General features: G+C 40.9%; 2 protein-coding genes across 2 annotated transcripts in view; both read left to right on the forward strand.

Moving 5' to 3' along the window:
• The first annotated feature begins 5,198 nt into the window (after positions 1-5,198).
• Positions 5,199-12,821, forward strand: LOC129438453 (sialic acid-binding Ig-like lectin 14). Its single transcript, XM_055197186.2, has 11 exons — positions 5,199-5,311; positions 6,606-6,661; positions 6,830-7,210; positions 7,300-7,593; positions 8,315-8,414; positions 8,562-8,600; positions 9,758-9,790; positions 9,900-9,947; positions 10,454-10,480; positions 12,524-12,565; positions 12,722-12,821. The coding sequence occupies exons 2-11, from the start codon at positions 6,622-6,624 to the stop codon at positions 12,804-12,806; spliced, it is 1,089 nt and encodes a 362-aa protein (XP_055053161.2). The 5' UTR covers positions 5,199-5,311; positions 6,606-6,621; the 3' UTR covers positions 12,807-12,821.
• LOC141361415 (myelin-associated glycoprotein-like) overlaps positions 5,215-24,541 on the forward strand; it is a 67,109-nt gene continuing 47,782 nt past the window's right edge. Inside the window, exon 1 of the mRNA XM_073862571.1 lies at positions 5,215-5,311. The gene's annotated coding sequence lies outside the window, so the exon portion shown is untranslated. The remainder of the gene's footprint in view (positions 5,312-24,541) is intronic.

Here is a 24,541-nt window from a genome sequence, read left to right on the forward strand (position 1 = left end):
TTTTTTTTAGTTTTACTCTGTAAAGACAAAGACTTGTAAATGTTTAATGTTCATATAACTTTAAACAAAATGTTGCCAGTAAAAAACATCAATTTAAATCTATGGTAAGTTACCGGCAACCCAGCTGCAATTTCTACGGATTTTTTTACAGTGTAGGAACCAAAAAAATGTTGTTCCCAGAACATTCTGGGAACCAGAAGTTATTAGCTGGGTTAATGATGGTTGGTCCGTTCGCGTCTCAGGGTCAGAAATTACTGAGGGCTTTGGGCAGAAATGCAACCAAGATGAATATAAATGCCCCATAAATTTAAGACATATATATATATGGTACTTTCAAAAAGTACACCTTTGCACTCAAATACATAACATTAGTATATCAAAGGTACTGTACCAAAAAGTCCATATAAGTAAATAAAAGGTACATATTTGTAATAATGTATACATGGAATGATGAAATATGGAACCACAGGAATTGGATGTAAGACTTTTTTCAATATTCAATATGAGTTTATTCAATGGAGCACCATAAAAAACATGTAAGCTTATTCCCAAATGCATGAACTGTTACTGTTACAAATGCAACGACTTATTGGGAAGCCATAACAAGTTGCATGATCATTTGAACTTTCTATAGAGTTTTGACATTCTCTTTGTGCTCCACTAGGAGTCAGCATATTCAACAAAAGCAGGGTTGCAGATCTCCCAGCTCTTTCTTGTAAACTCAGCTTGTTCAGGCTCCGTTGCTGATGGTAGAGGACAATATGGTATGCGACCGCTTCTCGTAAGCTTTAGTTTTGCCACACCGCAATCTTTCTTTGACACTATGCGCTTCTTGTCTCTCTGCAGGGCGTCCTCTAAATGAATGTCATCCTTTGGAACGTTCTTTGTAAACTTTTCCATTCTCAAAGATTTTTTTCCAGAATCCTTGGTTATAAGAGAGCTTGATGTTCCATTACCCATGACACACTGTGATACTGGTGTAGATGGGATGCCTAATGACAAAAATAAAATGTATTAACAGAGAATAGGATTATGTAATTGTAATATATTGTTAGACTTTTAAAGATCATGTTCTTCCTAATCCCATTTTTTAAAACTTAGTTAGTTTGTTGCTATAATAGCATAAATAATACCTGTAAATGATAAAGCTCAAAGTTCACAGCTAGGCGATATATTTTCTTTAACAGAATTCGCCTTTCAAAGCTAGTTTGGACTACAGCCCTCTATCCTGCTTTAATGACGTCACTAGAACAGTTTTTTGACAACACATTAAACAAGCTACACAATCTCAAGAAATCAATAAGTTTTTCTAAAGGAGGGACTTCATAGAACAAGGAAGACATCAGCCCGTTTTTAGGACATTCAAAACAGCGCTATACAGATAAGAAAATTGTGTGAAAAATACCGCGTTTTTTTTTACACGTGAAACATGAACACATGTTATTTTGCGCACTAAAAACACAATCAAAGCTTTAAAAACACAGTAAGAATGGGACCTTTAATGGCATATTGTTAGGTATTTAAATTATTTTTGTCAGGGGCGCCATTAGCAATTTTGGGCCCTATGAAAGAATAAGAGTTTGAGGCCCCTACCACACCCACTTCACATAAAAAAAAACAAGCCAACCTAGCTATCTAAAATTTTTGTCTGCAATTTAATATTACAGACCTTTTACGTTTGCTATTGCTTTTCCCCACTATTATCAGTCTTCAGTCAAAGTCTGAAGCTATAAGATGACTTATTGTGCAAATGTAAATTGACTGAAAAATACAGAACAGTTATCAAATTCATAGAAAAACCTTCTTAAACAAAGATTAAACATACCCACATAACCCCAAAACCTTCATCTTTATATACTTTAATTGTGACCCTGCCTGTAAAAAGCCTTACATGATGTAAAGAACAGTCAGTGAAAATATAAACTTGATATTTTTAATATTGACTGAGTAAGTTCATGTCAGCGATTGAAATAGTGAAATAAATGCTTGAAATGAAACTGTGATGCTTTTTATCTCACACTTAGATTCGAAACTTTAGTCTGCTTTTCACAGGCATGTCTAGCATGTGTATGAGTCAGCTAGCATAATTTGCTAACAGGAGAATGCTGACAAGTGGCTATACATTCAAGATCTATATCTGGACAAAAATTACACCCTTCTCACTTTTAGCTGTGATAAACGTAATCTATTGAATTGACTGTGACTATTAGCTAACTGTTAGCGGTTGGCTATAACTGATGCTAACATTAAAGCTCCGTAAATAAATTATATTACATAGCTTATATATTACTGGGGGTGCGCATGCGCGATTAAAATAAAAAATGCTTAAGGTTACCAGACACTCCTGTAAAAGGCGCTTTTGCGTACCAATGCTGCTAGAATTTTAGTAATAAGTAATTGCTTAAGATAATTATTACAAACGTATTAAAATGTGTTAGCAGATGCAACAGTCACTGGCCCGATTGGCCAATTTAAATATTAAATCAAGAGACGCGAAACAGATCTCATGCGATCTCCTTACCCATGTGTTGTTTGATAAGTTTTGCTTGCGCGCACCTCAAGCACGGGCACGATCTGCATTTTATGGCTTCAGACAGCTTGCTAGTAACATACAAGCAAATGGTAACATCGCACAGATGCCAACTCAGTTTGTTTTCTTGCACTTGAACGGACATTTTAACACAAAATTATGTCAAAATTCCCCTATTATAGTAGTAAAAGTATTTACACATTAAAAATATATAAGCAGTTGAGAAATATGCGTGTGTAACAAATATATCGGATCAATGCATTTAAAGTGACAGTACACCAATTTTTAGAGTATAAATCTGATGCTGTTTTAATGTAAATCAAACCACAAACAAGAAAAAACACAATTTCCTTGTCTTGACTAAATAACATTTGTAACTTTAGTAAGAATTAATCCAATTTATACAGTAAAAACTAGGCAGTATTTTCTGATGACTTTTTTTCTCAGTTTCTGTTCTCCACATGAAAACCACAGGCCAACCTCAAAACATAAACAGCACTGTTTATTTAATTTTTATGTTTGTTCTATTGTATTTTTTGTGTTATTGCTCAAAATTTGATTTTTTTTATTTCTGACCATTATTTGAAATTTATATGAGCTAGTATTTATTTATAAAGGTTACATGGGTTAAAAACAATAACCAGACATATTATATTTTTTGTACATCAACCTCTACCATGTTTAAAGCAAACAGATATGGCAAAGAGAGTAGTCAGGAGATTAGTGATGATGACAGCATTTAGGATGATGGTGCTTTGAATAGTGTGAGCACCAAGCAACATCTCCAGGTGCTCCTTTGAGAACCAGGTCAAAAGTGTTATGTGGACCCCTGTATATTACATTTGTTTAATAACGGGCTAATTGTCAGCCCATTTTCTCTCTCTCTCTCTTTCTTTCTCTCTCTCTTCCTCTTATAAGTTTTTACTCGCACTTTGCTCCATCCGCACCGCAAGCTAACAAACGTGTGTGACTTTAGTCTTGAGGCTATGTAAGGCTGGATTAAATCATGCAGAAACAAACCATAACTTTGTTTTATTGGTAACTTTTGATAGATAATTTCTATTACATTACTACTATTACTGTTATTAATAAAAATGATCTCTGGGGGCTCTTAAAATCATCTGACCCCCTACAGCTACACATTTAGAAATAATGGGTCAAAAACAAAAATCTCAATCTGTCACTGGGGCAGTAACCTTTAAAAAGGTCCTAATATGTACCGTTTAGGTAGGCAACAAATATATATATTTATTAATTTGCTACCTCTGAAGTACTAATTTGATTTTTTTACTGTAGGTACAAATGTGTCAAGGGATATCACCCCAGTGACAGTGACAATGTTTTTTCTGACAGTCTATGTCCTTTGAACATACTTTAGCTTAAAATATGACAACACAATTGACAAGCAAAATTCCATAAGGAAAGGATTGACTGTACCTGAGTTGACTTTGTATGGATGTGTCTCCTGGTTCTCCAAGTGATTTTTGAGTTAAATAGTAATGAGTGCCTCAGTTTATACTGTTTGTGACACTGTAATGTGTTAAATTAGATTGTCAATTGACTAGATTACAGAAATTGAATATAAAAGAAACAGGATTATAAAACACAATGGATCATCTTGATTGATCAATGATGAAACGTTTTTCATTGTAAATCCTTTCAGTTTTAAGGCACCAAGAACTATTACTGGATTAAGCAAATCAGTAAATCGTTGAGATTGTATTTGTAATCACCAAGTGAAAGCAAGAACAAAGTAACTGAGAACCAGGGCACATCTTTCTGTTGTGATAGCAAAGATAAATGATGTTTATATTTTTTAGACATTATATTTTCAACTTTATTGCTTAACTAAATTTGTCTCTCACATGTACACCATAGACTCTCAAGCATGCATTACCTCTTTTTAAATTTAGTTTTCTAAAATTTACACAGTTTGGTGTTCACAGAACTGGTCTTAACCAGACATTTCTAAATATATAGTAAGTGCAAACACCTAGCCTTTAAAGAGAGATGAGAAAGAGAAGTACACACTGACCAGAAAGTGTTTACACTGTAAACAATTTCTGTAGAAATTACAGTATTAATGGGTATTACTGGCATCTAGCTGCTAGTAACTTACTGTAGATTTTACATTTATGTTATTCACTGGCAACAGTTTGTTCAAAGTTAATTGAACATGAAACATTTTCAGTCTTTAAGTTAATGATAACCAGCTGCATAATTACAGATAATTTTTTTACAGTGTATACTATTTTTCGAGTATACAGTGTATAGAGTCTCATTGGCAGCATTTGTTGCGGAATCTTGTAACTTTTTTTTTTTTTTTTGAGAAGGTTTATTTAACCTTTGTGCAATAAACAATTTTGTTTTAATGTTTCAACTAAATGTGCACATTTGTTGACCCCCTGTTTTGATATATTACACCAAGCAGGTCTTCAAGAATTGTGACGTCACATTTCTATATTTGCTTGACTTTTATAAATCACTTTAGCCAACAATGCCAACTATGGGCATTTGGTGTGGTTTTGGTGAACTTTACTACGCACTCCGAAGATTTATTTTGATGTTAATTGTGTATTTTATTCATAGGTCGGAAACTCTTCAGCACAGCATCCTCGGGGGAGGCAAAAAATGAGAACTGAAATTAAAGGGTCTAAATTCGGAGAAATGATAAACTTCCTGGTGAAATGTTTGCAGATAAGCAGGTTTAAGAGCATTAGTTTTTTACACATCGGCTTAATTCAGTCAGAAAAGGTACATCACCCTTACTTCTGGAATACAGTAAGTTTGGTCTTTTTCTGCAAGAATTAATATCAATTTGATTTTGGGAGAACAATGCACCTGATGCAACAATATTAGTATTCTGTCAGAAATTACTATTGTGTATGTGAATTATGGCTTTCAGTTTTAATCTCCATCTAAAGATTATTATTATTAGTTAAAGAATTGGTCATTTCAACTAAGCATTTTTGTTAATTGTATTCTGATATAGAATGAAGTTTAAAAATGATTGAATTACAAATTGAGACTTTAGTTCATAAATTTGGTCTAAATCAATTAATTATTGAAATTTGATTAAAGTCTAATATAAAGCTTTGGTCAGAATTAAAACAGTTTGAAAACGACTTATTGTGTTATGATATTGCAGTCCTGTATCACAAAATTATATACCTATAGTCATGTAATTTTGTGAGTCTTTTCCGTGACACTGACACGTTTTTGTATTTGTTACTGTTTCAAACCATTGACGCTTCGGTTTAGGGTTAGATTTGGTATTTGTGTTAGGATGTTACTTTAAGTATTGGTTTATACCTTTTCATCATGATTTATTTTTTTAAATTTTATGATTTATATACCATTGTCGCGTGGCATTAGGGTTAGAGTTGAGTTTGGGTAAGGATGTCATTTATGTAAATCTTACCCTAAACCAGAGCGACAGTGGTAAGAAAATAGGACAAAACAGCTGAGTAACTAATATGTGACAGTGAAAAATAAACAGAAATACGTGACATGTTTACGCAAAAAGGTCTAACAAAAAAGACTTTCAAAATTACAGGTACGTAATTTTGTGATACTGGGTTGCGTTATAGATGCTTTGGTGACTTTATAGATCCAATTTGTTATCAGATCTCTTTCTCTTTAATATATCATTTCTGCACTGTAAAAAAATACTTAATTGCCTTAATTTTTTTGTTAAATCAACTCAGATTTACAAGTCATGTCAACAGAGATGAGTTGTCTCAACTTATAAAATATAGTTGAGAAAAGTCAACTTAATTTTATAAGTTATAACAACTTACCTGTAGTTATAACAACTCATTTCTAGTCAAGATCAATAATAACAAGTTGAAATGACTTGTAAATCCGAGTTGATTCAACAAAAAATGTTAACGCAGCAAAGTTTTTTTTACAGTGTGTCTGATATTTTATCTAATAATACTCATCTATTCTATTGCAAGTAATTCTTACCTATACCAGTCAATATTCAAACAATAAAATGATGCTAATTTACATTTAATCTGCTTTAAACCATTTCTGAATGCTTTGGTGAATTGCTGTGTTTTACCCCCTTTAGTTGTCTTCAGTTCAGTATGGGCGCTAAGACAGCAGTTTTGCTCTTCTGGCTTCAGGGTATGACTGTACATTTCATCCATATACACTAAGTGGACATATTATGTTTTAACATTTTGGGTGGTTATTTGTTCATTAAAGTGATTTAAATTTTATCATTTAACATCATTTATCAGATTCATCACTTACTTTCCCAGAGTTTTAATCAGTTTTTTTTTTATTTTTTAGGTTTTGGGGTTTTCGTGTTTGCTGATGTTTGGAAGGTACAAGTAGAGCACGAAATGAAGGCTTTGGTCTCATCTTGTGTTGTGTTGCCCTGTTCATTCCAATACCCTGGAACAGTACAGCCCTCTTCTCGTACGAGAGCCATTTGGCACAAAAAAGACAAAACTAATGTATTCATCTATTCTGAGGATAAAACAAATATTGAGGACAATTTCAAGGGTCGCACCAGACTGGTTGGACGACTGGGTGAATTAAACTGCTCACTGGAGATCGATGAAATCAAAAACCATGACAACGGCCCATTTTGTTTTAGAGTTGAATTACAGACATCAGTAAAAGACAAATACTCCTTTGTGAAAAATTGTGTACACATTAATATGATTGGTAAGCATATTTATTGCTACACTGTATTAAACACATGTTTCTACTTTTATTTCCTATCTGAGATGTGCATTTTATAATTTACAATCTAGAGAAAGCTTCACCACCGGAGCTGCATTTTGATCCGGCTGTACAGGAGGGTTATCCTGCGGTCTTCAGATGCTCTGTCAGGCATACCTGCCCCTCCCACCAGCCCACTCTCACCTGGAATCACATTGGCAAAGAGGTGGTGACCTATAAGGATATTGGTCATGGAAACTGGGAAGTTGAGTCTATTCTGACCTTCACACCCACAAAAGCCGACGATCACAGCGATATCATGTGCACAGTCAGTTATCATGGTCTCAATGAGAAATTTGTAGCCATCAAACCCATCTTTGTGAAAGGTATAAAGAAAGTTATGATCTTCTTCTTAAATGGGCTTATACATTTACAAACCCCTTGGGATGTGTTTGTTCTGTATTATCTTTTTGGTGATAATTTTGGTGCACAATCACCTTTTTTTTTGGTAGTGAAGCTGTTCGCAGTTCTTGATAAATATTACACTGTAGGTCAGATCACAGTAAATTCTTTGGTTTCATTACATTTGCTGCATGATTAAGTTGTTAAACACAGTGGTTTTATCATATCAAGATACATTTTTGCTATTCCTTACTGCTAATGGACTCATGAGCAATTATCTCTAATTGTATAATTTGCTTTAAAATGAAAGTTTAAAGTCATATCACTTATCTTTTTCTGTGGAAGTTGGAACTCGGAAAATTTCAGTATACGCTTTTCATTCAATGAATGTTTAGTGATCACTATCTGCTGAGTTTAGTTACAATCATAGAAACAACAAAATTGCATATACACTGAAAAAAATGATTCATTCAATTTACTCAATTTTTTTTGAGGTAAGTGGTTGCAATCAATTTATTTAAGCTACATTTAAACAAGCGTTTTTTATTTTATTTTACTATTCAATTTTTTTTTGTTTAAATGTAGCTTAAATAAATTGATTGCAACCTCTTACCTTAAAAAATTTAGTAAATTGAATGAATCATTTTTTTTCAGTGTAGATGGATACATATAATGGAGTAAATAATGTGATTGTGATTTTCACAGAACAAGAAACTGTCAATCACATCCTGATTCCAGTTATCTGTGGGCTTGGAGTCGCTCTTCTTGTGGGAGGACTGAGTTTCTTTATAATCAAGAAATACAAGTGAGTCTGAGAGATATATTTTTCTGTAATTTGTGAAAAATGCACATATTCCAGTTGTGTTTAAAGTAAAAAAATAAAAATAATAATTAAACCAATAATTACTGGATGTGACTCACAACCTTTCATTGATGCTTAAATCTTTCCCAGGAGGCGCATTGAAGATCTCCAGTCCAGAAATGACAATGGGTGAGTATAATGGGTTTAACTGTAGGATTTGTTTTCATTATCTAAAATATCAGTACACTGTTAGAACAAAAATCAACAAAATATGTACCCCAGCTATCACTGGGGCATATATACATTTGGTACCAATTTGTTCCCCTGAGGTACTAATATAAACTCTAGATACTAAGATGAACAGCCTCAGTGACAGCTAGGGTACATATTTGTAGAAAAATTACAAAATGTACATGAGCTGGTTTTAAATGCAGATTAAGTAGTTTTGGTAATCCAAAAGTGCAAAATGTAGACATGGACTAAATACACATGGCACAAACAGCATGTAACAATATCAATACTGGCAAAGGACAATGGCAACATGAGGGCTATACAGACTAAGCAAGGATATCAAGACACACCTGGGGTGTTTCTCAATATGCTTCCTCGTCTCCTCGCTCCTACATCATACGACCCGGAATGTCATTAAACACCCATAAATCTAGCTATTAATCATTAAATTATTGTAAATGTAGACTCGTTTCAGACAGTATATTTATTATTTATGTATAAACCACCAATTTATATAAATGATCTGCATGTGGTACAGACACATAATATTAATTTTACAGCACTTTAAGAATGTCTTTATTTTAATGTACAGTAGTAAGGACTCTAACTCAAGTATGTATTTTACTCTATTTTATTAAATATTTTGGGGGTTAATGCACTTGATAATTTGATAACAGATAATAAACATTATACAGAGAGTAAGGAAAGAGGATATCATTTCACTTAATACTTCATCTCCTCCGTCCTCGAGTCTTTGTCAAGGATGCACAGATAAGAATTGAGAGACAACTAGGGCGGGGAGACATGACAGGACTACAATTGCCAAGACAAAAAGACTGTTAAACATATGTAGCATTTTTGTCAAATCAACATATATTTTATGTTACTTTAACTTACAATATTAAGTTAAACAATTCCAACTTGATTTTATAATTATGTCAACTTATCACAAACCAAAACTTAAAATAGTGCATTTAATTGACTTGCAAAACCAAGTTGTTTTATTTTCATGCTGCATATTGACATGAAATACAAAACACATGACACAAAATAAGGACATAATACAACAACCCTGGCAATTTTAATTAATAATCTCCTGTGTTATTTTCTTTCAGAGTGTGGAGTCGACTATCAAGAATGTCTCGCAGGTAAATAAAACTTTTAAAATGGTTTCTTTAAACATTACATTCATTAAACTCCACAGGATGCACAAACCATCTGAAGTAAATCAATCCTCTCTTTGTGATTAATCACCAGATTCCAGTCAGGTGGAAACAGCGCTGGACCAGATCGAAGAGATCAGAGGCAAGTACTCAACAATGGCCTGTAGTGCTTTTCTGCGACACAAAACCGATCCTTTTGTGAAAATGCACTGTATCCACTGTATCTTGCATTGTTTGGATAACAATTACATTATAAAAGTTTAAATATAGTTCTAAAAATGATTGTAACTGTTGGTAAGAATTCACTTTGACACTTTTTTTTCAATTAAAATGCATTTTAAATGTCAATTATGCAGGCTATGTACTCATGTCGCAATGTCAATGTTTGTAAACAGTTTGTGTCAAAACTGAAACAAAATCACTTGTTTTTGTCATTAAATTTCATATATTCAAAAAGTCAGAAGCTATGGTGTGTTTTTTATCTGTGGCCTAATTTTAAAAAAGTGAGGCTAAGGGTATTTCTAAGTGGAAATGAATTTCTTTTTTTAAATTGACGCATATCAGCGCAGTTAAGTGTGATGCTACGCTAAGGATATGACTATATTGAATGTAAAAATGGATGTCACTCATTTCTGTTCCTCTTTTTATGAGGTCTATTTGGAGTAGATTTTCAAGGTATGCACAAAACATGCTGTTTAAAAAGGCACGATTCTGTTAGTCATTGCAAAAGTATTTTGTAGCCTGGTATTTGCTTTGATATAATGCTGAATAGAAAATATTTTAATAAAATATTAATTTATCCCATTTTTATACTATTTTACTAAAGTGTAATATATCCCTTACGAAAATTAACCATGGTTTTATTGTGGTAAAAGTGTAGTAACCATGTTTTTTGGTGTATTGATTACTAACAGCAAAAGTATGGTTATACTACACTATCCATGGTTTTTGAAAACCATAGTTGTCAAAAGCATGGTTATTTTGTGGTTACCATGGTTTTACTACAGTAACCATGTTTTTTTGGTTTTAACTGTAGTAAAACCATGGTTTGTGGTACATTATACGGTGGCCCTGAGGTGCAATTTTATTTACAAGATTTAAAACAAATTTACAAGTTTTTTAATAAATTTACAAGTTTTTTAACAAATTTACAATGAGTGAACACATTTACAAGTTTAACAAATTTACAAGTGTTTAAACAAATTTACAATGAGTGAATAAATGTACAAGTTTTTTAAACAAATTTACAATGAGCAAACAAAATGACAAGTTTTTTTAACATATTTACAATAAGTAAACAAGTTTTTTAACAAATTTACAAGTGTTTAAACAAATTTACAATGAGTGAACACATTTACAAGTTTAACAAATTTACAAGTGTTTAAACAAATTTACAATGAGTGAATAAATGTACAAGTTTTTTAAACAAATTTACAATGAGCAAACAAAATGACAAGTTTTTTTAACATATTTACAATAAGTAAACAAGTTTTTTAACAAATTTACAAGTGTTTAAACAAATTTACAATGAGCGAACAAAATTACATGTTGTAAAACAAATTTACGTTTATTACTGAAAGGGTAGGTACAATACGCTGACGTCACGCATCCGAGACTCCGGTCACGTGGGAAGAAACCCGGAAGTATCGCTGTGAATCACATGAGAGTTGCAAATGCGATGTTGTGTATTAGGCTGTACATCATATTAACGTAAAGAGAGTGATAATATATATCCTTTCATCTATTACCGAGTGACTCAAAGGGATATTGGACCTTATTTTCAGGTAAGTGAAATAGCTTTAGTTAGCTAACGCTAGCTTTCCAAGTTGCACACGTTTCGGATGGCAGTTATCAAAATAATTCACTGACTTTCTCATTAGATTACAGACAACACGAGAGGGTGCTTCAAACTTTTTAATCAGGACTGCATTGTTTGTTCGCTCCCGGGGTTACACAGACTGAAACGAGGAAGCGTGACGAGTTTAATTTAATGATCCCTTTAATTAAGACATAGTTAAAAGTGTATTATGTGTTTTTAGTTTTATTTAGGGTAAACAAATTATTAAAACTAACTACCCTTTTAATTATGCACATTTTTGTCATTAAATCTGTCTATAAACAAAAAGTAGACAAAATGGCAGTGTTATTAGTCAGAAGGATAAATGTTTTATGAACCTTCATAGTAAAACTGACCCGAGTTCACCTAAACATATTAGACACTGGTCATGTGATCAACTCCCCCTAGGGGTGAACCATCGGATTTTCGAAAACGTTTCGAAACAGTTATGACGTAATGAAGCCTCGTTTGCTAAAATCACGTGACTTGGGCCAGTTTGAAACAAGCTCCGAACCACTGATTCGAAACAAAAGATTCGTAAATGTTTCGAAGCCTCATGAAGCAGTGCTTCGAAAACGACCATCACTAACCACAACCAGACGACCTACGGACGTAACAATGACAAACAGCCTTTTTAACATTTATTTTAGAATACACATTTAAAAATACAGTCAATACACACTGGTGTTTTAATGGATCAAAATACATAAAATAAGGATAATTTTTTCTAATGTTTTCTTTTCACATATTTTTAAAATTCCATCCTTCCATTCTTTATACCGCTTATCCTTACTGGGGTTGCAGAAAGCATTGAAGCTATCTCTAGTAGAGAAGTAAATCTTTTGTGAATGTCAGCACTGTCTTTTTGTAACATTTAAAAGGAGAGGTCATGGGGATCAAACTGACAGGAATTTCGACAACAGGTGAGAATCTTTAGTAAAAACTAAATATTATTTTAATAGTACTTAATACTTTAATAGTACCCGCTTAGTACTTTATTCTACATAACAAAATGCACTAAAGCAAGCAGAATCTATAGCAGAAATGTGCAAACATTAATACAGTTTATTTTTTTAAAGGTCGGACAAATCAGGAAACAAGAATTTCTCCAAACCTCGTATCCCAGCTAGCAAAAATTGTGCGGGCCGAAAGTGGAACGATTAAGGCTGAAACACTCGGCCGATCCTCGGCATGAATCTAGGTCCGATTGCTCTGCGAACGCTCGGTTTTAATGTGGCCCGAACACACGGCCGAGCACTCGATTTTAACGCGGCCCGAGCACTCGGTTATAACGTGGCCCGAACACACGGCCGAGCACTCAGTTTTAATGCAGCCGATTGCAGAACCCCGAGTGAGAGGACGTAAGCTCCCCTCCAATCCCGTTCCTTATTTGGGCTTGTATAAACTTGATTTTATAATGTAATATTTTAAAATATGATTTTATTGATTGGTTAATACTAAAATTACTAAGCAATCGTAATGCAACATAAACTAAAAATAAAACAGCACAAGGAAGACGAGTTTCATGTTTAATGCATTTTTTATTCACTTTTTTAACACACATTCTCTCTCTGACACACACACACACGTTTTGTGGGGAAATTCCATAGACGTAATGCACTTTATACCGTACAAACTGTATACCCAAACCCCAACCATCACAGAAAACATTCTGCTACCTTAGATTTTCAAAAAAAACATCATTCTGTTTGAAACTCTCAGACAGTACAAAAAAACATGCATAGACAAATCCAAATTAAACCCTGCTGCTCATGACGACACATTGATGTCCTAAGAAACGAAACGATCATTTTGTGCGAGAAACCGAACAGTATTTATATATTTTTACCTCTAATACAGTAGTATGCCTAGTCAAATGAGCCCGTGCACAGCACCTTCTTCTTTTGAGTTTTTATGGCGAGTTGCGAAACAACTTCAAGGGGCATACCGCCACCTAATGTTTCGGTGGCCCTGTATAGCCCTCAAGCCGTGCACCCGATACAGTAGGTGGCAGTATGCAACTATGAAGGTGCTTCGCAATCCGCCATTAAAACTCAAAAGAAGAAGAAGGCGCTGTATTCGGGGTCAAAATTTATATAAATACAGTTCGGTTTGGACTAAAACGGTTGGAGTTACAAATCCACATTTGTGTTGAAGAAAAAAGTCACCTACATATTTGGCCTTCATTAAAACCATCCTTGATTTAACATAAGGCGAGTAATTTCCAGAAGTGGTCCAGATCATACAGCCAGAGCTGGGGTACTTACGGTGAACATGAATCAACACAGAGCTTACAGCCGTAACAAAAATGAATGTGCCAGATCGAGCTGCGGGGCACAATCGGCCCGGTTAACACACACCAATGCTGCGGGGCAGCCGATCTCGGGCCGATTGTACATGCTAGCTGGGCAGCCAGAGCTGGGTTGCTTACGGTGAACATGAATCGAACCACAGCTTACAGCTGTAACAAAAATGCATGTGCCGGATCGAGCTGCGGGGCACAATCGGTCTGGTTAACACACGCTGATGCCGAGTCTGAGCCGCAGGTGCCGCGGGGCAGCCGAGCTCGGGCCGCTTATACATGCATTGGGTCAAAAATGGATGAGCCCAGCAGCTAGGTTGAAATTATCCCAGAAAATGTTTATATTTAAAACAACCCAGTATTTTGGGTAGAAACAACCCAGCATGGGTTAAATTACAACTGCGTTATTTAAGCGTGCGGGGTTCATCCCTTTTTGACTCAATGCAGGATTAAAATTTTTTGGAGTGTACAGTAAGTGTCATAATAAAATTGATCATGTGAATGAATGTTTTTGCCTAACTAGCCTAATTTCGGCAAAAATAAATGAGTTTAAAATATGTATGCATACCTGTGAGTCATGTAGCCTAAGAAATTGTTTAAACACAATTGCATTACTAATGCTGTCAATTTTTTATTCACTTCAGTCAGCCCAAATCCTCTTCTGTGAGTATGAATCTTTATGATATAACTTTATATACACATTCAAAATGTTGAGGTTGTTTTAACACATGGTTGGGTCAAATGTGAACAAACCCAACCAGGGGCATCATGCACCATTTTTTTAAGGTGGCACAGTGTACACACTTCATTCTGTAATCATAATTATCAACGTCAATTTAATAGAATGCATTCAAGGGAGAAGTGGAGTGCCTAAAACTCGTTGGCTGTTATAAAATGCACTGTAACACACCACTGCCTTACAGGGCTTATTGCTTTTATAAAATGGTTGCTTCATATGCATAGCAGGGTTTCATAAAATAAAACACAACAAAAAAGATGCATAAAATAAATAATTATTTTAGTACAAATATTACTCTGCCGCTTAAGAAAGTAGTTCCTCAAATCAAGTGAGGCGGCAACAGAGCGCAGTTAACAAGCAACAAAGATGCATCAAAGACACAATGAAAATATTATTTAAGACTGTGGTGTTTATTTTCATAAATTAACATTCATCTAATTTATACATTAACATTTATATTGTGCAACTGTTAAATATGTTTTAAAGTTGTTTGCATTTTAATAGCATTTTTGTAAAGGACTTTTGTTAGAGATCAAATTCAGAGCACAGAGTTTTAAATGTTGAGTGAATGCTTCAGTGTTTTATAAGTTGTGTAAGAGCGCCACCTAGTGGATAATAGCAGAAATATGAATTGCTGTAAAAATTGGCAGGGAAGTGTTTTCTCTTCATTGACAAGAAATCCTGAATGTTGTTTGATGATTTTATTGTTTCATTTTATTTCTTAAATGTGATGACTTTAAAGCCCAGTTTCACAGACAGGGCATAAGCCCTGTCCCAGGCTAAAATGCATGCTTGAGCGGTCTAAAATATAAAAATTATTTGCATTGACACATCTAAAGTATATCAGTGCCATTGTTTTTTTCTTACGATGCACACCAATAATGTTTTTTTCCAAGGCACATTTATGAAAGCGAATTAAATGTCCTAATTTAAATAAGGATTAGTAGCTTAATCTAAGCCCTGTCTGTGAAACCAGGCCATAATCCATACAGTATTTATAATAAAACGACATCTGACTTATTTTTTTATATATATATTTTAAGGGTTATGATTATAATGATGATTACACCAACACAGCAGATCTCAACTAATATGGAAATGCCTGATGTAAATATCACATTAACAAAGTGGGCACCACACTCTTAAATAGATTAGGGATGGGCATTTTTCAAAAATATTGCATTCGAATATTCGAGCTCACAGAAAACGAATATTCGAATATTCGTTTATTTAAATACGTTTATTGAGAAAGACGTTACTTCAAACAAACGTCAGTTTTGTTACGTATGAACATCTCTGAACAAGCCTATAAGGCTTCAACTATATTAACAAGCTTATACATTTCAACCTTTGTGCAATTGTTGCAAACATTGTGTGCACAAATAAAGACACATGAGCAAGAATAAAAAATACAAGATAAGCATTTAAGCACTAAACGCAGAGCAGCGAGCGCACAAATAAAACGGCAATAAAGCTGGCTGCTCAAATTAGGCTATTGTAGGCTACAGAACGTTAGCCTAAGTCTGAGTGCTATTTCGTTATCATTTTACATGTTCTTGTTCAGAAAAACAAGCATATCAACATGCTCGGGTGAAAGTCGGCATCTTAGTCTGTTAACAATACAACAAGTTTCTTGAAGCGCTTTGTGTTGTTTTTCCACCAATTTATGGGATCTTCATCTGGTGGAATACACGGCTCCGTCAAGAACTGTTCCCACTCGTCTCGGCTTGATTCACTGTAATCTTCACCGAAGAACAGGCTCAGCCTTCTCCGATGACTAGGCACAGGCTCATCCTCCTCATCAGCAGCAGCGGCGGCAACGGCTCCACCGGCACCCATCACATCAGAAGAAATGCTCTGATATTGTTCAAATAGTTTTTCTCTTACGCTTATGTCACAAGGTGACGATCTTTTTGGGCGGAACCAAAAGTCGGAAAACTTTGGTTCCGCCCGGATGTTTCCGCCCAGACCGGGAAGAGGAAACACCGGACATCCGGTAGCGTCGCGAGGGCTGTAATCAGCCAAATCAAGCGCAGCTGTGCGCGGTTAAGAGGAACGCCGGTTGATTGGAGGATCACAGCACACAGAGGAGTATTTAAGAGCAGTGTAAATCACAGTTTGGAGTGCTTAGTGTGTGAGTTGAGGTGCGGAGCGGTGCTCGTCCGATATGCATTGGAAGCTGGTTGTACTTTCTCTCTCTCTCTCTCTCTCGTAGTTCGCAGTGGATGTTGGAGTAAGAGAAAACCCTGTGGGTAGAAGAAACATCGGTATATGTGACACATTTAGAGAAACCAAGGAAGAAGGAAACGAAACAGTTTTGCAAAACATTAACCAAGAGGACAGCTGTGAGTATTAGCGTCTGGATTTTAATGAAGTGTAACAACTAACCTGTGCATTTACCAAACACCTCCAGGAAGAGGAGGGCGGCCCTACCCCTGATCTAGCGCGGTAGGTAAGCCGCAGGAATAGTTGGACTCAGCAGCCACAGCAGCAGAGCTAAACATCTCGGCCGTATTGTCATCGCCCCCATCCGACCTCAGCGAAGTGGAGGACGTCGGGCGTCTCTTTGTGTACACCTGTAGTGTGGTGGGTGAGTCCATGTAATTTGAAAACCTTTCACGTTGAAGTGGTGCTGTGTCTTTGCTGTGGGTTGCTGTGCAAGTGCTGTGTGTCTTGTCAGACGTATCCCGCATCATCCCTTTTACTGAGGAAGAGACGGAGAGGCTGACGGTCGTGAGTAACATCATCTATTATACGCTGTGTGCGGTTTGAGTATGAAGTGACGGTGTGGGCCTCTGGAAGCCGCCCCCGTCTGTGTGTCGACAGTTTTCGGAGTGTGGCGGTGAAGACTTGAAAGCTGGCAGTGTGTGTGTGAGTACAACTATGGGCCTGTGTATTGCTACTTTACCTGTTTGTTCTCCCTTGTGGCAGAGTGAGAGGCGAAGGAGTTCCGCCGCCCCGTGGTCTCTACAAAAGGGCGCCCCTGTCCGGTATTCGATCGCCCTACGGGCATTGAGGATAGGGCAGCGCTCGGCCCGGTGAGACGGTGTGACAGTTCGCCCCCTGCTGACCAGCGAACTCGCCGAGAGGGTTGGTCCCCTTCTGGGGGAATCATCGCCCGTTTGCCCTTCTGTGCAGGCCAGCCGTCGTAAGCCCGTCCCCGTGCGTGTCGATCAGAACGCCGTATAGTGAGCTGAGGAAAAGCTGTACTTACCCAGAGTTGTAAACAGCCGAGAGGTGAGAAGCATCCTAGTTGAACTAACCGTGTTGTTGTGTCCAAGCTGCCTGTGGAGAAGGAGAGAACGAGAGTGAACGTCAGGAGAACGAACTGCGGACAGTCATACATACCCAGAGCTGTAAACAGCAGAGAGGTGAGAAGTATCCAAGTTGAACTAACCGTGTTGTTGTGTCCAAGCTGCCTGTGGAAAAAGAGAGAACAGGAGTGAACGTCAGGCAAAACGAACTGCGGACAGTCATACATACCCAGAGCTGTAAACAGCAGAGAGGTGAGAAGTATCCAAGTTGAACTAACCGTGTTGTGTCCAAGCTGCCTGTGGAGAAAGAGAGAACGAGAGTGAACGTCAGGAGAACGAACTGCGGACAGTCACACATACCCAGAGCTGTAAACAGCAGAGAGTTGAGAAGTATCCAAGTTGAACCAACCGTGTTGTTGTGTCCAAGCTGCCTGTGGAGAAAGAGAGAACGAGAGTGAACGTCAGGAGAACGACTGCGGACAGTCATACCTACCCAGAGCTGTAAACAGCAGAGAGGTGAGAAGTATCCAAGTTGAACTAACCGTGTTGTTGTGTCCAAGCTGCCTGTGGAGAAAGAGAGAACGAGAGTGAACGTCAGGAGAACGAATTGCGGACAGTCATACATACCCAGAGCTGTAAACAGCAGAGAGGTGAGAAGCATCCAAGTGGAACTAACCGTGTTGTTGTGTCCAAGCTGCCTGTGGAGAAAGAGAGAACAGGAGTGAACGTCAGGAGAGTGAACTGTGGAAAACCACACTTACCGAGAGCTGTAAGCAGCAGGCAGGTGAGGACGACCCAAGTCCAGATTAAACGTGTCTTTGTGTTCCCAGTCGCTGCCTGTGGAAAGAGGAAGAAAGGAGAGTGAGCAGTGAAGCATCCGACTAGCGTGATACAGGTACAACGGGCGAATATAGAGTTAAACCCCTAAATCACACTATTTTGTCTTTGCCTCCAGGAAAGAAGAGGAGGGCGCCACGGATAGCGGAGTTTGGCAGGAGCCTGTGTCTCCCGTCCCGTTCCCCCCCCCCCCCCCTATATCTTTGGTCACCAGCCCCTGGAACCCCCGTTGCCCTCTTCCCTTTCTTGCCACTTTCCTGTGCTGTGGTCTGCCTGGAAGGCAGAGAGAGGACGCTTAGTTTTAATTGCCCCTTCCCCATTCCCCAAGTTATTTTAAATATTTAAATAAAGTTTGTTTTAATACTTACCTGCTCTCGTGTTGTCTGGTCATTGGGTTGGCTTTGGGGACCTCCTCGAGGTGGAAGTTGAGAAGGGGCGTGGCTTTAGCCATTTACAGCCAGCCCCTAGCCGTGACAGATTTTGGCGTAGTCGGCAGGATTCCACCTCGAGTTGAGTAACCAGGGTCGCCCAATGACCGACAACGCGGGGCACGCAGCCCCACCCCGTGCCACGTCCATCATCATGGGTAGCCCATGGATGCAGAAGTATGGAGGAGCAGAGTCGGTGGTCCGACTGACAGAATGGAAGGCCCAATTAGAGTACTTGGCTTACCTACAGGGCCTTAGCGCCGCTCAGCGGCTCCAGTTTGTATTAAACTCCCTAGAGGGAGAAGCCCGGTGAGAGGTGCAAGCCGCCCCCGAAGCAGTTAGAGCCACCGCCCAGACCGTATTCCAGTTTCTCACCAAACAATATGGTGACCATACCCCCGTAGCTGTCCTCCGTTCCCAGTTTTTTAACTTTAAGCAAGGCCCCCGACAATCCATTAGAGCGTTTGCCCTGAGGCTGCGAGAGCAGTTCACTCGGCTACAGGCCCGACGTGATCATGGGCTGGGAGACAGGGAAAACCTATTACGCGACCAGTTCCTCCTGGGGATGAAAGAGGGCCCCATAAGACAGAGTCTGAGGGTCCAGTTTCGGAGGGACCCCGGGCTCACCTTCGAAGATCTTAAGAAAGAGGCACTGGCCTTGGCAGGTGACGAGGTCGAAGTCGGTGAGGCCCCAGTATGCGCGGCTGTGAGCGAAACTGCACCCACACAACCTGAGCGGGCGGATTGGAAGCAGGCCCTGAAAGCGGAACTGTTGAAGGACGTCCAGGAACAGATATCGGAGTTGTCTAAGGCCCTCCTGGGAGAGTTGCGCCAAGGAAGAGCGCGGGAGGAACAAAGGCCGGCCCCCCGAGAGCGAGCTTACTCGGAGCGAGGCCGAGAGCCACCCGGACGCCTGAACTGCTTTAACCGACCCCGCTTCGAATGGGATGACCAGGGGCGGCCTATCTGCAATCGCTGTGGGGAACCAGGGCATATCAGTCGTCAGTGTGGGCCTCGTAGGACCATCGGAAGGGTTTTTTTAGATCGGCCGGCCACAGTGGGTCGTGTGGCCGGGAACCCTCGGGAAGGCCCAAGAAGAAGCGATAACCCTAGGCACCAGATGATCGGGCATAGCCCAATAGCGGAAGTAAAAGTATGTGGCAAGACAGTACAGTGCCTGGTAGATACGGGCTCTCAGGTGACGTTGTTTGCAGAAAGCCTTTCACAGGAAGTATTTGGAAGGCAAGGAACACAAGGAGCAGAGGCCCCCTGGCTGACGTTGCGGGGTGCAAATGGCCTAGAGATCCCTTACGTCGGTTACCGACTAACAGACTTAGAAGTCCATGGGGTGTTGGTTCCCCAAAAAGGTGTGATCATTGTCGAAGACAGGTGTTTGGGTGCTCATCGAGCCCTATTGGGCATTAACGTCCTCTCGGAATGCTGGGAGGAGTTATTTCAGGCTAAGCCTGGCCCCAGGATCTCACCTGCCGAGAGGCCCAAATGGGAGCGTGTAGTCGCCGATTGTCGTCGGGTCCAGATGGCCCAGGTCCGTAGAGACCGAGAGGAGGTAGGAAGAGTGATGTGTCGATTTGCTTTGTCCATTCCTCCTAGGAGTGAGGCCATTGTGTGGGCGAGAGTGCCCCCTCGAGGAGTCAACCCTGAGGAGTGGGTATTGGTTGAACCTCATGCAGACTGCCCCCAAGTAGAAGTGGCACGGGGCCTAGCGGCGGTCCGCCGGGGAAGGGTCCCCGTGAAGGTACGGAACGAACACCCTTACGCAGTCCACTTACATCGACACCAACAACTGGCCCGACTAACGGCGGTCGCACCCCACCAGGTGAGAGAAGAAAGGGACGTCAGTTTCCGTCAGGTGTGCCCCTCTGTGATCGAGGTGGCCCTGACGCAGATGGATGCCCCTGCAAACGACAGGAAGAGTGAGGTGCCGAAACATCTTGCGGGTGAGTCACTACAAGGAGAAAATCTGGAACAGGTACAGACACAGAAACTCCAGGCGCTCCTTCGGAAATGGCAACATGTATTTGCAAGTCATGAGGAAGACTATGGGTGCACCAGAGTGGTGGAACACCACATCCCGACTGGGGACGCAGGACCAAGCAGAGAGAGATATCGGCCGATTCCACCTACCCTATACACAGAGGTACGCACACTCTTGCAGGGCCTGCTGGAGCGGGGCATCGTCCGGGAGAGCAGTAGCCCGTGGGCGGCCCCCATCGTGCTTGTACAGAAGAAGTCAGGGGCCTGGAGGTTCTCTGTGGATTATCGTAAACTCAACCTGGTAACCAAGAAAGATGCTTTTCCCCTACCGCGGATCGAAGACTCCCTTGCCAGTCTCACGCGGTCCGCATGGTACTCCACTCTAGATCTGGCCAGTGGGTATTGGCAGGTGCAGGTGGCCAAGGCAGATCGAGAGAAGACCGCCTTTACGACCCCGTTTGGACTATTTGAATGGGAACGGATGCCCTTTGGGCTTTGTAACGCTCCGGCCACGTTCCAGCGTCTGATGCAGCGCTGCCTTGGAGGTCAGTTGATGGAGTCAGTCTTAGTATATTTGGATGATGTGATTGTGTATTCCCCAGATTTTGATTCCCACCTTCGGCACCTCGAAGAGGTCTTCCAGGCCATGGAGAAATATGGGCTGAAACTGCAACCCGATAAATGCCATCTGCTGAGGCGAGAAGTCCATTTCCTGGGTCACGTGGTCAGCGCCGCGGGGGTGTCCGTAGATCCCGGAAAAGTCTCTGCAGTAAGAGACTGGAATGCACCCAAAACCGTGAGGCAAGTACGATCATTTCTGGGATTCGTGGGATATTATAGACGATTCATAAAAGACTTTTCGAAGATTGCTAAACCTCTTAACCAGTTGCTGGTCGGTACAGGGCGAAGCCGGGGACGTGGGTCACCCCCCATCAACTGGGATGACCCTTGTGAGGCTGCGTTTCAGAGGCTAAAACAGGAACTGTTACAGGCACCCATTTTGGCATACGCAGACTTCACTAAACCATTTGTTTTGTACACAGACGCAAGCAACCTGGGGCTGGGGGCCGTATTGGCCCAGCGACAAGAAGGAACGGAGCGGGTGATCGCCTATGCAAGCCGAAGCCTCCACCCAGCTGAGAGGAACGATGCAAATTACAGCTCGTTTAAACTGGAGCTGCTGGCCCTGAAGTGGGCCCTGAGTGAGAAGTTTAAAGACTACCTCTGGGGTGCCAAGGTAACAGTAATTACGGATAACAATCCTCTGGTACATTTGCAGACGGCGAAGTTGGGGGCCGTGGAACAGCGGTGGGTAGCCCAGCTGGCCAACTTTGATTATCACTTGCAGTATCGACCTGGGCGAGAGCACACAAACGCCGATGTCCTTTCAAGACTGCCGGAGGTGGACGACCCCGGGTGCCGGGGGGGCCAAGAAGAGGATAGCCCGAGGGAGGGCTATATGATAGGGGCCGTGGACGCCCCAGGAGGTCAACAGGAGGCCGCGCCTGGGAACTGGGGGTGGGACCCCCGTCGGTGGATGGAGAGGCAGGCCCGGGATCAGGATGTGTGTCAGGTAAAGACGTGGGTGGAGCAGGGCCGATGGCCAACGTCGCCAGAAAGACTAGCCCAGACAGAGACGGGGAGAAGGCTACTGGGGCAGTGGGACAAGCTGGAACTACAGGAAGGAGTGCTGTGCAGAAAGGTCACTGACCCGAAGCTGGGCGAGGAGGTGCGCCAGATCGTGGTGCCCGCTGATCAGACGACAGCGTTAGTCTCAGCCTACCATGATCAGCTGGGGCACCAGGGACAAGAGAGGACTATATCACTGCTGCGCAGATTTTTCTATTGGCCAGGGCTGGAAGCCACAGTACGTAGTTTAATCCAGGCTTGTCCCAGGTGTATGCTGTTTAAATCCCGACGAGAGGCTCGAGCACCGATGGTGCCCATCCATGCCAAAGCCCCCCTCCACATTATGGCAATGGACTTCCTGACACTGGGCCGGCCACAAGATCGCCACCAAAACATCTTGGTGATCACCGACCTATTCACCAAGTATGCATGGGCAGTTCCCACCCTCGACCAGACAGCTAATACCACCGCGACTGTTCTATGGAGGAACGTCTTCCAGACATTCGGATGCCCGGAGTTCTTGCACTCGGATCAAGGGGCCAACTTTGAGTCGAAGGTGATCCGAGAGTTATGCCAGCTGTATGGGTGTACCAAGACCCACACGACGTCGTACCATCCCCAAGGAAATGGCAGCTGCGAGAGGTTCAATCAGACCCTGTTGGGGCTACTGGGGACCTTGGATCAACGGCAGCAGAGCGACTGGGTGAGTGCTTTACCGAACCTACTACAAGCATATAATAACAGTGTACATAGTACGACGGGGTATGCCCCCACTTACCTGATGTTCGGCAGACACGTGCGGATGCCCACGGACCTGGTCTTAGGAGTGGCAGCCGGCCAGGAGGAAGTGAGTGTGACCGAGTGGGTGGGACGCCATCACCAGCGGCTACACTTCGCCTACGAGCAGGTATCGAGGAAGATACAGACAACAGGGGAGAGGAACAAGCGGTTGTATGACCGGACGGCCCGGGACGCCCCTCTGTTACCAGGAGAGAGGGTCTTGGCGAGGGACAATAGGCGGCAAGGCAAAGGAAAGTTAAGTGACCGCTGGGAGACCATCCCGTATGTGATCTGTAGGCAGCAGAGACCGGGACAGCCGGTGTACACCATCCGGCCGGAAGGAAAGCCCGGCCCTGAGCGTGTGGTACACCGGAACATGATTCGCCCCTGCCCCAACTATCCTGAGGCAGCAGAGGAAAGGGTTGTGGAGCCGGTGCCAGCGGCCCCCTGGATGGGAGGATGGGCTGTGGTACCAGGCCGACCCGTGTTGGCGTTGCCCCCGGCTGCCCCGAGAGAGCGAGAGTTGACACCCGAGCCAGCTGAACCCCCGGCCGGTAGCGTCGCAAGGGCTGTAATCAGCCAAATCAAGCGCAGCTGTGCGCGGTTAAGAGGAACGCCGGTTGATTGGAGGATTACAGCACACAGAGGAGTATTTAAGAGCAGTGTAAATCACAGTTTGGGGGCTTAGTGTGTGAGTTGAGGTGCGGAGCTGTGCTCGTCCGATACGCATTGGAAGCTGGTTGTACTTTCTCTCTCTCTCTCTCTCGTAGTTCGCAGTGGATGTTGGAGTAAGAGAAAACCCTGTGGGTAGAAGAAACATCGGTATATGTGACACATTTAGAGAAACCAAGGAAGAAGGAAACGAAACAGTTTTGCAAAACATTAACCAAGAGGACCGCTGTGAGTATTAGCTTCTGGATCTTAATGAAGTGTAA

Source organism: Misgurnus anguillicaudatus, chromosome 24, assembly GCF_027580225.2.
Source record: "Misgurnus anguillicaudatus chromosome 24, ASM2758022v2, whole genome shotgun sequence".
NCBI lineage: Eukaryota > Metazoa > Chordata > Actinopteri > Cypriniformes > Cobitidae > Misgurnus > Misgurnus anguillicaudatus.

What these genes read in the sequence shown, in the direction of transcription:
- LOC129438453 (XM_055197186.2), top strand. Translation starts at nt 6,622, where the DNA reads ATGGGCGCTAAGACAGCAGTTTTGCTCTTCTGGCTTCAGG. An exon ending in CTATCAAGAATGTCTCGCAG is followed by an intron (nt 9,791 to 9,899) that starts GTAAATAAAACT and finishes ATTAATCACCAG; the next exon opens with ATTCCAGTCAGGTGGAAACA. An exon ending in ATTTGGAGTAGATTTTCAAG is followed by an intron (nt 10,481 to 12,523) that starts GTATGCACAAAA and finishes AACATTTAAAAG; the next exon opens with GAGAGGTCATGGGGATCAAA.